This window comes from Argentina silus (genome assembly GCF_951799395.1).
Source record: "Argentina silus genome assembly, chromosome: 22".
Taxonomy (NCBI): Eukaryota; Metazoa; Chordata; class Actinopteri; order Argentiniformes; family Argentinidae; genus Argentina; species Argentina silus.
Window position 1 is genome coordinate 14,212,908 of NC_139676.1, and position 12,854 is coordinate 14,225,761.

The 12,854-nt window shown below is 45.3% G+C and overlaps 2 protein-coding genes across 2 annotated transcripts; one reads left to right on the forward strand and one right to left on the reverse strand.

Moving 5' to 3' along the window:
• Positions 1-1,423: 1,423 nt before the first annotated feature.
• LOC310821580 (uncharacterized protein) lies at positions 1,424-6,760 on the reverse strand (the record flags this gene model as incomplete). Its single annotated transcript, XM_083693665.1, has 6 exons — positions 6,608-6,760; positions 5,898-5,996; positions 4,792-4,886; positions 3,884-4,089; positions 2,263-2,983; positions 1,424-1,548 (listed from the first exon to the last, which is right to left on the reverse strand). The coding sequence occupies exons 2-6, from the start codon at positions 5,930-5,932 to the stop codon at positions 1,424-1,426; spliced, it is 1,182 nt and encodes a 393-aa protein (XP_083549791.1). The 5' UTR covers positions 5,933-5,996; positions 6,608-6,760.
• A 4,298-nt stretch (positions 6,761-11,058) lies between these two features.
• LOC310821872 (polyadenylate-binding protein 1A-like) lies at positions 11,059-12,635 on the forward strand (the record flags this gene model as incomplete). Its single annotated transcript, XM_083694139.1, has 3 exons — positions 11,059-11,445; positions 11,549-12,022; positions 12,132-12,635. 3 exons carry the CDS (start codon positions 11,059-11,061, stop codon positions 12,528-12,530), a joined length of 1,260 nt encoding a protein of 419 aa, XP_083550265.1. The 3' UTR covers positions 12,531-12,635.
• Positions 12,636-12,854: the final 219 nt, after the last annotated feature.

Genomic DNA, 12,854 nt, shown 5'->3' on the forward strand with positions numbered 1-12,854 from the left:
TTTTGGCTACCTGACTTTGCAGACGACCATAGATACAGGGGGACATTTCTAAATTAACATTAGGCTACATGCATTGCAAAGGTGAGTGAGAGCGTCTGCAATTATCTTCTAGTTCTTGGGATTGGGCCAATACCCTAATGACGCGCCTGGCCATCTCGGCATCCTGGCTGAACTCATCGTTTCGGTCCGTATTAATTCTTAGAAATTCGAGGGGGCTGGCGGAGTCCGTCGGTGTCCGTCTCGAGTCCGTCGGATTGGAGCTGAATCAAAGCTCTATACCAAAAGCACAGCCTCCCTTCACACATACAAAATAACAAACCCCAGCCCATGGAGACAGTCAGGTGGCCAAAATGCACAGGTGGCCCAAAAAAATTTTACCCTGTTTTATTTCATGGATTATAATTGTGTAGCCTATTGCATGACACGCCTTTCGAATAGGCCTCGTTTAATTCATGGATTATAATAATAAATCATGTAATTGTGCCACAAAGCCCAATTGATAACGAACGCATTTAATTTCATCTTGATGTTTACAAACTGCATGTTTACAAACTGCATACAAAAATAGCATTACCAAGACACTCATGAGTTATTTCTGTTTAATTTATTCACGATCCGTGTTTCTATTTGTTGTAGTGTAATTGCTGTCTCCCGGAGAACCATGTATTGTCTGTTTCAAAAGTAATCCTATAGACTATATTGGACATATTCGAAGGGCAGTTGTGGACATTTCAGCGTTTTATGTTTAAATGAGGAAAGATTTACTACTACTACCATTGTGCAGAAGGATATGTTGCAAAGCGGTCCAGAAAAAATGTCAGTTGTGCTCACAGGGGTTGTGGTTGCCTCTCATTACATTTTTATTGATTCGTCAGCAGCCCAAGGACAGCATCATCTGAGAGCAATCAATGGTGATCTTTGTAAATCACACAACAACAACGTAGGCTATCAAATACATTTGGATAGAGGCACAAATGTGGACATTTTCTTTGTAAATACAGTGTGACAATACCCAGTGTGACATTGTAAACCTCAGAGATTAATCATTAGTCATTGAGCTTGAAATTGACAGTGGTTTCAGTTTTGATCATCCAGCAGGGCCTATACACATTATTTAGGAGCGTGTTGACAAACTGAACACGAGCAGTGTGGTAACCTTTAAAAAAAATCCACATCCAGGGTTTCTCCTGTTTCCATCAGAATGTAGTAGCCCACCATTTTGAAACGTTCAGAATTTTTAATACACCCCTGATTTGATGAAGGTCTTGATGCTAGATGACTTCAGACAAACGCAAACATCAACCAATCTTTCACTTTCAAGGTACCTCTCCAAAATAATAAAAAATAATAAAAAATAAAAAAAGAATATCTCTGATTTCTTAAATCCCTTAAATACTCAGTGTCCTCATGCCCGTGCCCGTGTCTAACATAGAATCCTGACACCAACGGCCCCAGCCATAAGCACCATCACAGCTTTGTCCTCATCCATGTCCACCACTATGGCCAAGGCAGTGACGAACGCTGCCCCCGTGTGGAGGAGGAGGGTAGCTCCAAACACACAGAAACACGGCAGCACCAGCACCACCACAGTCCACCCCAGTAGTCTCAGCCTCGCCGACAGCAGGGCGGCGCCGCAGAGCGACCCCAGCAGCAACGCCAGCCTCCCTCTCAGCGTGAGGGCAGGCAGCTCCCTCAGCAACACCATGCTGAAGTACTCCCATCCGACGGCTGAGACTAACGCCACCAGACACGCCGCGGCCGGACCTACCGGACTTACCGGACCTATCCATTGTAATCTCACCGCAACCATACAGAGGAAAGCTATCCCAAATCCTGGCCCCGGTGCCACCGCCACGGCTATGAGAGCGTCAGCCGAAGTCCTGATGCTGAGTACAGACCCTAGTCCGATCCCCAACATCCCCCCTAAAACAAGTCCAGCTATGCAAGAGTACATTTGCACATTTGTTAATGCAGTTAAAGAATATACAATTGGACGTAATAAAATGCTCCTGTCGTACCAGGTGTACTGGCTGTATTTCGTCTCTCCCCAATCAAGACCTAGCAGTAACCCTAATGTCCCCCCTACTCCTAAATTCACTGAAATCCCGGTCGCAGGCTCTGTGTTTTCCCGGAGTGACATCATAAAGAGGGCGGTGCAGGCGAGCACGACCCCCTCCTTTGTTCCCATTATTATGACCAATACTGCAACTATAGACCATATGGCTTTTCCTGTTCTCCCTTCAAGGTCCATACAAAACAAACCCGGAAACCTGTCACTCTCTTCCTTGTTCTTGTCATCCCTCACTCTCTCCGAGGTTTGATTTTTGCCGACCACGACTTTCTCCTCCTCCTCCACAGTCTCTCCATCTTTCGTCCTTGGTAACCTCTCAATGTCTCCCTGCTTCAGTTCCACAGAGCCACCGGACTCCTCCTTAGGCTCCCTCGTTTCTGACTTGTCTATGTGCTCCCTCCCCTCCCCTCCCTCCTCCCATGTCTCCCTGGTGTGGAACCTTCCCCCGTGCCACCTCACCATGCTGTCTATCTTGTCCAGGAGCTCTTTGTTGTCATGAGATAGGCGTTTCTCAGTGTCCCTGTTCAAGAAGTGGTATCTGCCCCCACACTCTGCTATCAACCTCCACAAAGACCCCTGCCCCATAGCTACAGCCCCCCTCATACTTCCCCCAACATCTCTCCCCTCCCCTCCCTCCATCCCCCCCCTTATGCTATCCTGGCCATCACCCCCTGCATTCCCTGGCACACCTCCCTCCTCACTTCCACCTGCCTCCCTCTCTCCATACAGGAGCACCATGGCATGGGCTAGTGCTCCAGCGCCCAGGGTCTTCTTCACCTCCTTCAGGAGGTCACAGTGGCTGGGGGTAGGGTCTCCCTCCAGGTCGAGGGTGAGGAGGAGGGCATGGGGGCCGGGGAAGGACAGGGACACAGCACGGAGAACCTCCTCTCTCCACCATCCAGCACGCTGGCCCTTATCAGATGATACAAAGATGAAATTTCAGAGTTATTCCAGGCATTTACAAGACATTCCAGGTTTCCTTTGCCCAGGCAAAAAGTCACATATTGGCTCTCACATAATGTGAATAAGCACATTTGTGGCGGGGGGGGGGGGAATAAAGTGTCAACATTCTGTCAACATTCTAGAGGGCCAAGGGTGACTTTATTCACCCAAAATGCATAAATGATGATGCTTCATTTTGTAGCCAATCAAAGTATTGTTGCTAGGTAGACACCACATCAAACACTTGGCATTCTCGGTGGTGAGTGTTCCGGAATCATTTGGCAGTAAAGAGATGCTACAGGATTTTTGTACATTTTAAGCCACTAGTTCTAAATTGAGCACTCATGAGCCAAAAACAAGTCCCCGAAATAGAACGCAATGTGTCAAGAAATTACCTGATTGGACAGAGAGGGGGACACCTCCCCACTACCATGAGCAAAAGCAGCCTTAATCTAAGGATGGTGTCGTCTAATGAGATAAGATTTTCATTAACAATGTATCATGAACCATGCAGTAAAGTTAACACTAAAGCTAAAATTTGATGTAAAGAATTAGCAACAAAAATCCTGTCGCATCTCTTTCACGAGTTAAAAGGTCTGGATATCAGCAATTTACCATACTATGTTTTTTTCCCACAAAATGTCCAGAACTGCAAGTGAAGCGGAGATGGTTCAGCAAACTAAACTTGCAAGAAGCAACTTAGCCTGGGACGCTGCACCCCAATTCTCCACTCTTTTCCTGAAGGAGTGGAGTATTACAAAGTCAGCAAATGCCTAAGCTCCCAAGAGCTAATGCCAAGGCTTTAGTTCAGCAGGTTATTGCCGTCTTTGAGTAGCAGCCAGCATCAAAAAAGCACCGTGTTCCTCTGACCTTTGACACGTCGACGTCACACAGGTTGGGGGTGCTGACCACAGCGACTCTCCGCCCCTCCAGCTCTCCTCCAATCAACTCACTCTTCATGACATTGACCACCCCCTCAGGGAACACTTCCCTCCCCAGCAGCTGATTGGTAGCAGAATACTGGGCGGGGCCCTGGCTGCCAATCATCATGATCCTCAGTTCATTGTTCGCTGACGCTGAGGAGTACACAACACGCTATTGTCACAACACGCTATTGTCACAATACGCTATTGTCACAACACGCTATTGTCACGCGTGTGCATTCAGTAGGTCAGTACCCTGGAATACCGTAGAGTGTGGCTGTCTTACGGTACTACAGTTGTTGCTGCCTGCACCGTGCTTGTGTGGTGACAAACAGTGAACGTTGTTCGTTAGCTACCAGCGACCCTGGCCCCAGGGTGCATATCTCACAGCTATGAAAGTGGGTACGCCCCAAAGTGCAGAATGTAAACAGAACTGGAGACCATCGTAATTTTTGGAGGCAGGCGTCGACGTCTGTCTCCAAAAATGACAGGTGTCTCTGTTGGGCGTCTACCTGCTTTCATGGCGTCTGGGCTAGAACAGCACCTCACACTTAGACTCATATGAACTCATATGAATAGTGGAAAGAAATATTCTAATATGTAAATTAACGTTAAACTGAAATATTACAGGATCATACATCAGCAATAGTGTATGTATTAATCTGATCTTAATGCTTTATTTAATTAAGGACAGACACAATCAAAACATTGAAACAACTGTCAGTCAGGTGCATTACACACCTTTACATTATAATGTAATGTAATGCTAATTGACAGTGTCTGTCCCTAAAACTAACTAACAATAATTTCCTGCTCAGGCCACAAACCCAGGACTACAGTGATGCCATACTATACCTGGCCACAGTGTGAGGACCAGCAGGACCAATATCGGTTGATGAATTCTTCTTCTCTCTCCTGTCATCATGGCACACATGTGTTCTTCCCCGCTGCTGCACAGAAAGATGCAAGAAGAAGAGTTTATTGCCATATCAATCAAAGATGGCTAGACAACTGCGTTGGTGCAACCCACCTGTATAACACAGGGCCAACTGCATTCAATCACATCCATACAAAAATGTATAAACGGTTAAAACATGTAGTAATCAATCGTGGTGTGCCGAATACTCCTTACGGATTTTGGGAATTTTACGGATGTGAGTATCATCCGATAATTTTCAGATATTATCCGTAATCACAGAGGATTCTTTTCCATCTACAAAATAAGTACGCCATTGGCTAGTTAAGCTGTCTGTAAACCAATGGGAGATACCGTGCCATGCGTAAAGGGACAGTGAAGCATTTTTTCTTATTTTCGGATTTGAAATCAAACCCTTACTGTGAGGTTAAAGTAGCTTTTATTTGATGGTATTTGTGTAAAAAATGTGTATGTGCAGTCCCCCTATTTTCAGGATACCCACAGATTTATCAAATGTCCAAATTAAGCACTCATGTTTAGTATTTAGTGGACAATCCTTTGCATGCAATAACTGACTGAAGTCTGCAACCCATTGACGCCACCAGATGACCCTTTGACCCCACCGGACGACCCTTTGACCCCACCAGACGTTGGGGGTCTTCTCTGGTGATGCTCTGCCAGGCCTGTACTGCAGCCATCTTCAGTTGTTGTTTGTTTTGAGGTATTTTTGCCTAAAATCTTATCACGAAATGAAATGCTTGTTCAATTGGATTTAAATCTGAAGAATGACTTGGTCAGTCAAGACCTTTACATTTGTTGTCTCAGAAAAACTCCCTAGTTGCTATGGCAGTATGTTTTAGGTCATTGTCTTCCTGTATGATGAAGCACCATCCAATGAGTTTGGAGGCATTTGCTTGCACTCGAGCCGACAAGATGTTTCTGTACACTTCAGAATACATTCTGCTTCTGCCGTCAGCAGTAACATAATCACCTAGCACCCCCTGTGAAAGCATGTTTCACAGATGAGGTGGTATATATTACTTACGCAGGGCAGTGTATGTGCGATGTGCCTGCTGCCATGAATGGATCAGAGCAGTGAACGTCCTGCACGCTGCGCCGTCCCCCTCTTCAGACAGACAGACAGCTGGAAAGAAGCAAGCGGACGACGTCTGATCTCAGCGCATACGTTCAAAAACGGTGGTACTATTGCACAAGAATAAATAGAAACTATTGATCTTTGATTTTGTGTTTCAGTTAATACATGAGCCATGCATGCGTTTGAAATAACAGGAATTTCTCAGGACGAATAGTGACAGGTCGCTAATATCGGTTTTGGCCGACTGGGGCACCTCGAATGCGGAAACTATTTAATCGCATGTATGTTTGTAACGTTATTGGTCCCACAATCACGACTACCTTTGGAAGTCCTATAAAATGTATACATTGTAAACTGATGATTAATGCACAGACCTACGACTATGACTCAATGACAGACTGAGGTTTTGTGATGGTTCATAACCCAGACAGCTGCTCATCGGTCGTCTCCAGGTAGGCCAAAGGGCGCACACTTACTTAAAAGTATGTCATTGGTATCACGTCTACCTTCTGACAAAGTTGCCGCTATCAAAAGGAGCAGTTACTTCAAATCGTGCATAAATCAAGCAAGCGCTAATTCCCTACATTAACACGATTTAGTATAGACGACATTATTACCACAGTCGCCACTTCTGCTAGATACGTTGAAAAGCTATTCACTTTGTTATCGTTTTGATGCCTTCACGTTTCCCACTTCCTACACGTTTCCATGAAAATAAATCCTGTAGAAAAAATGCTGGAAACGATGTTGTCTTCGCACGACTTGATCGGACCGAGTCATGCCTTTTCTTACCGGGAGCAATACAGTACAACTGTCGGGCTGGGGCAACTACAACGCGAAAGCGAAAGCGAAATCGTGGGGTCTAGTACAGCGGGTCTTAAAACAAAAGCGTGATGCGGTGAAATCCACGGTGACGTTCGCATGTGGGATATCAGTAGAGACTTAGGCTGTGTTACTGTGTTAAATACGTTATTGTACTCTTATCTGGAGCGTATACCAAGCAGTGTTGGGGAGCAGTTCCACTACATGTAGTTCAACTATCAGGTTAACTGCACGCTGCAGTCGTTTTGTGGTAGATCAACTGAATTCAAATCCTAGTAGTTTTTTCTGTAGTTAACTACTTGTTTGCCAGAAAGCCTTCGAGTTAAGGTATTATTCCAGCCCTTTACTTGTCCTACTAGTTCTTGTCTTACTGCCTCCGGTCTCCCCACGGTCTTTTTGATTTCCTTGTCTCTCCCCGTGGTTTCAGTCCCACGCTGTCACGCCCATGGACCGACCATCGTCCAGGACCTGTCGTGTGTTGGATAAGGTAGTTTCTATGTAGTGAACAACTTTTTTCAATGTAGCTTTAGTTCGACAAACTGTATTTCTCTCATGGGTAGGTTTAGTGTAGTTCAACTTCTTTCCTTGTAAAGTAATTGGTAATCTAGTTAAAGACATTTTCAGAGGAGCCTCCCCAACGCTGATACCCAGTACGGCATACGCTCTAGATAGAGTGCAAGAACGCATTTGGAAACACAGCCATATATTATTTTATCTAATAATTCTGAGATATAATTCTTAATCCTTAATTCCCTCTGGGCAACTTCTTCACAGTGGAATCGCCTTATTGGGCATTCATGACAGAGAATGACAGTTATTATCCTTGTTGAAGGGTCCTCAGCATATGTTATGTAGAGATTAGACACATGTCTCCCCACACCCAACCCCTTATCTTCCCTCCGTTTCACAGTGAGGAAAAAATGACCGCATATTTTAGGCGACTTACCATACTTTCGAGTTCTAGCAGTAAACATTGCAGGGTAGAGTAATGTCATAGTCTGACAAGGCGTGGTGATAGGTAGGTAGATAGATAGGTAGATAGATAGATAGATAGATAGGTAGATAGGTACTTTATTGATCCCCGAGAGGAAATTAAGGAGTTCCAGCAGCTCACATCACAAACAACCAAACAACAAAAACAAAATAAAGAGACAATAGAATAAGATAATAAAATGAAATCGACATCTGAAACATTCTATACAGTAGGAACAGTCCAGTAAGATTTAACATCCCCCAGCCTGACTGATCCCCCCGATCGAGCCAGCCGGAGGAGCAGTTCTTGGTGTACGGTGGTTTGTGATTGGGCAGGATATGCACCAGCCAAGACAAATATTTATTTATTGTTTATATTCTTTCATCAGAGACAGATAAATGGCGCCACAGGAGTGATATTTGCAAGAGCCTACCGAAACGGGGTAATCCCTGAAACAATACATTTCCTTAGTGCCTGATACGATGTATATGAACCAATCAGACATGTCATATTTAAGATCAACCAATTAGGGCGGGTGTGATCAGTGCATGGTACAAACATGGGTCTTAGTTTGACATTGGTCACGGCTGTGCCACATCATTGGGGTGCGATTTCCTGTGTGCCTGAGGAACTGAAACCAGCACTGAAATGCAACACCGAGCTTAGGGTTAGGGCTAGGGTTAGGGTTAGAGCTAGGGATAGGGTTAGGGCTAGGGTTAGAGCTAGGGCTAGGGTTAGAGCTAGGGTTAGAGCTAGGGATAGGGTTAGAGCTAGGGATAGGGTTAGAGCTAGGGTTAGAGCTAGGGATAGGGTTAGAGCTAGGGTTAGGGCTAGGGTTAGAGCTAGGGATAGGGTTAGAGCTAGGGTTAGAGCTAGGGATAGGGTTAGAGCTAGGGTTAGAGCTAGGGATAGGGTTAGAGCTAGGGTTAGGGCTAGGACTAGGGATAGGGATAGGGCTTGGGCTAGGTTGGGGTCTCCTCTGCAGTCACACAAACATGCAAGCACACTTTAGTCCAGTGACATAATGTCCCCTTAGAAATCTAACACATGCAATATATATATATATTACATACATTTCGCAATTTCACAATATTCAGATTCATCAACCTCAAGTCTATGCATAAACAATAAGCACGTAGTGAAACACTTCAAAGCTGTTATTTGCCCATCAATCAATCAATCAATCAATCAATCAATCATTGTTTGGAATGTGGTATTTTCTGCACTAATCCCCCCCCCTGTCTCTCTAACCTCTACACTACCTGCTCCCCCAGTAGACATAATGGAACCCCTGCTTAATGATGTAAATATTGACTTAGACGTATTAATCACACCGTAAAGCCGGGGAATAGAAGTTGAATCATCTCATTAAATATGGATGAGTGTAGTTAATGAGGGGGCAGGGGAGTGGGTCAGAGGGGACGTTTCTGATCAGCACCCAGGAGCTCTTCCACAGCAGCAGCCCCCTGCTCTCTCCACGCAGGCAGACACAGAGCAGACACCCAGGAGCTCTTCCACAGCAGCAGCCCCCTGCTCTCTCCACGCAGGCAGACACAGAGCAGACACCCAGGAGCTCTTCCACAGCAGCAGCCCCCTGCTCTCTCCACGCAGGCAGACACAGAGCAGACACCCAGGAGCTCTTCCACAGCAGCAGCCCCCTGCTCTCTCCACGCAGGCAGACACAGAGCAGACACCCAGGCCTGCTGCAGTACAGCCTCTCACCTGTCCTCACACTCCTGTCATCTGGGGTTGTTTGTGTTGTTATTGTTGTAAAGCACATGCATTTGATTGATTGATTGATTGATGATGATGAGAGTCACACCGTTGTGACCTTTCACCTGTTCAGGTGTACCGCTGTTGTCACCACACAGGTGCCTCAGTAAGGCCCAGTGACATAACTGAACGGACCCCAAAGGTGTGCCATGTTGTGGGCGTCCTACTGTGACCCTGACCACCACCTAGATGAATAAAGTGCCTAAATCCTCTGATTCAGCCTTGAACTTGACTGTGTTCTGGTGGATCAGTAATCAGGCAAAAAAAAAAACAGTAAAAGGGAGGATTTGGTTTTTTTTAAACCTTTTTTTAATTTCTTTTTATTTCATGTTTCCAATTGAGGTCCTAATCCAGTCCAATGACTCCATGTGGCGGCTCCCCAACACTCCACATTGAGGGAACAAAGGACATCAGGTCAGATCTTCTGCTGAATGCCCTATTTGACTTTTTCGCCAAAAAAACAGACCCAAACTAAAGGTTTGCCATTTGATAGGTAACACCATGAAGTTGTGTGTGGATATGCTCAGATTATAGTTAAGAATAACGTACTACACATGACAAGGACATAAGTTAATCAATGATCTAATTAATAATTAAATTAAAGCAGAATTTGGGCCCTATTATGGGCCTGTCTGGCTTAAAAGGTTAATCATCCTCAAGTGTGTCCAGAGGCAGGGTGAGGCCTGCTAAACTCCTGCAATGCTCCAGTTTGGCCAGCAGATAGAGCCATTTCACCAGCAGGTATTGTCATTGTACCACACACACGTGCACACGCACACACAAACAAACAATAGAATTTGGAGATGGAGACTTTTTGGATGCCCTACGTTATCTAGACTAAGGATAACACTCGTTGCTACGACTCAGATTTCATTTGTGTGTGTTTGTCTGTACTGTAAATGTGAATAAAGTTTTCCACGAAATAGAATATTATTTCCACCTGAACCTGGGGGGGCCGGGCCTTCTCTACTGCAGCCCCCACCCTTTGGAACACTCTCCTGAAGCACATCAGGTAATCCAACACAGCCTCCTCTCTCCCTTCATACAGTCCCTCAAAACCCATCTCTTTAAACATACTTTTCATGTCTGGCACCTTTCCCTGAACATGGTCTTTCAGTATCTGACTTATTGTTACTGCTGTCTTTCCTTATTTCATATTGATTGTCTTCTCTGTGGATGTAAAATGTGTTTGGCATTGAGAAAAACGCAATACATTATTATTATTATTATTACTATTATTACTATTATTATTGTGATTATTATTATTATAATACAGAAATTGAAATAGAACATCAAGGACTTCTATGGATAGATGTAACAATTGACAGTGATGTCACAAAAGAGGACCTAGCAACTGAGGTTCTGAATTCCGGTTCCAAATGACATTCATTCCCCTGACATTCTTGATTCAACATTCTGCATCTCACTGACATCTGCATTGGGTGTGCTACAGAGCTTATCATATATTTTAACAGTAAAGTATTTAAAGTATTTTTTCTAGTTTTATTTGACTCTTGTGCTGTTTGAGAGAACTCATCAGACATGAATTCCGGTGTGCCTAGTTACCCGATGGCCTCCTTGTATGTAGGAGATCTCCACCAGGATATCACAGAGGCAATGCTGCATGAGAAATTCAGCCCTGCTGGTCCAATTCACTCTATTCGAGTGTGCAGGGAGATCATCACTGGCCGATCCCTTGGATATGCCTTTGTCAACTTTCAACGGCAAGCTGACGCCGAGCTTGTCCTGGACACCATGAACTTTGACGCGGTCAAAGGAAGACCTATGCGCATCATGTGGTCTCAGCGTGACCCTTCTCTGAGGAACAGTGGGGTTGGCAACATCTTCATCAAGAACTTAGAGGAGTCTATTGACAGCAACACTCTCTACGACACCTTCTCTGCCTTTGGGAACGTTCTATCCTGCAAGGTGCCCCTTTTATTTATTCTTCCTGTAAAGTGCATTGTAATGCATTTGTGTATGAAATGTTCTATATACTGGATATTAAGTTTTGTTTTGTTTTGATTTGAAGGTGGTTTGTGATGAGAATGGCTCCAAGGGCTACGGCTTTGTGCACTTTGAGACCCAGGAGGCTGCTGGAAGAGCCATCGATGGACTGAACGGCACGCTGCTCAGTGACAAAAAAGTGTTTGTTGGACACTTCAAATCTCGCAAAGAACGAGAGGCTGAACTGGGAGCCCGGGCTAGAGAGTTCACTAACGTGTACACCAAAAACTGTGGAGAGGACGTGGACGACCGTAAACTGGCGGAGAGGTTTGAGAAGTCTGGACCGGCCCTGACTGATGAGAGTGGAAAGTCCAGGGGTTTCGGCTTTGTCAACTTCCAAAGGCATGAGGACGCCCAGAAGGCCGTTGATGACATGAATGGTAAAACCCTCAATGGGAGGCGGGTCTGTGTGGGCCGTGCCCAGACGAAAGGAGAGCGCCAGACCGAGCTGAACCGCCCGTTCGAGCACATGAAGCAGGACCGCAGGACCAGATACAAGGTTTGTGATATTATTGATACCAACACGGAAGCTGATGTACTTTGTAATTATTGTTGATGTATTTGAGGGGTTGAAAATCATCTCACTAATCAGGGTTTCTCTCCACCAGGGTGTCAATCTGTATGTGAAGAACCTGGATAAAAGCTTGGATGACGAGGACCTGCACAAGGTGTTCTCCTCCTACGGAACAATCTCCAGCGCAAAGGTGGTGATGGCGGGGGGACGCAGCCAGGGCTACGGCTTCGTGTGCTTCCCCTCCCCTGAGGCGGCCACCAAGGCTGTGACTGAGATGAACGGCCGCATCGTGGCCACCAAGCCGCTGTTTGTGGCCCTGGCCATGCGCAAGGAGAGCCAGGCCCACACCACCAGCCAGCGCATGCAGAGGATGGCCGGCCTCCAGGCCGTGTCCTACCCAGTCATCAACCCCTATGAGCCTGCTCCACCCTTCTGCATCCCCCAGGCCCAGACCTGTGCTGCCTCCTACCTCACCAACCAGCTGAAGATCTGATCCTATCCCAGCTCCAAGCTGCTAAGATGAGAGAGATCCACACTTTGAAACGTGCTTCACCAAAGAACATTTAAAAAAATATATTTTAACACTGAGAAACATAAAACTGATAATGAATAAATTCATCTCATTACAAAACGAACATGATTGACTCTCTGTCGAGAAAATTGTAAGCTGGACCTTAATGCTTAAAGTAAAAAAATGTTTTATTTAAAAATAAAACATTTAGGTTTGAGACATTGAGATGAAAAGCATTCACATGTGTTTGGATGTGTTTGGATGAGTTTGGATGTGCTTGGATGTGCTTGGATCTGTTTGGATGTG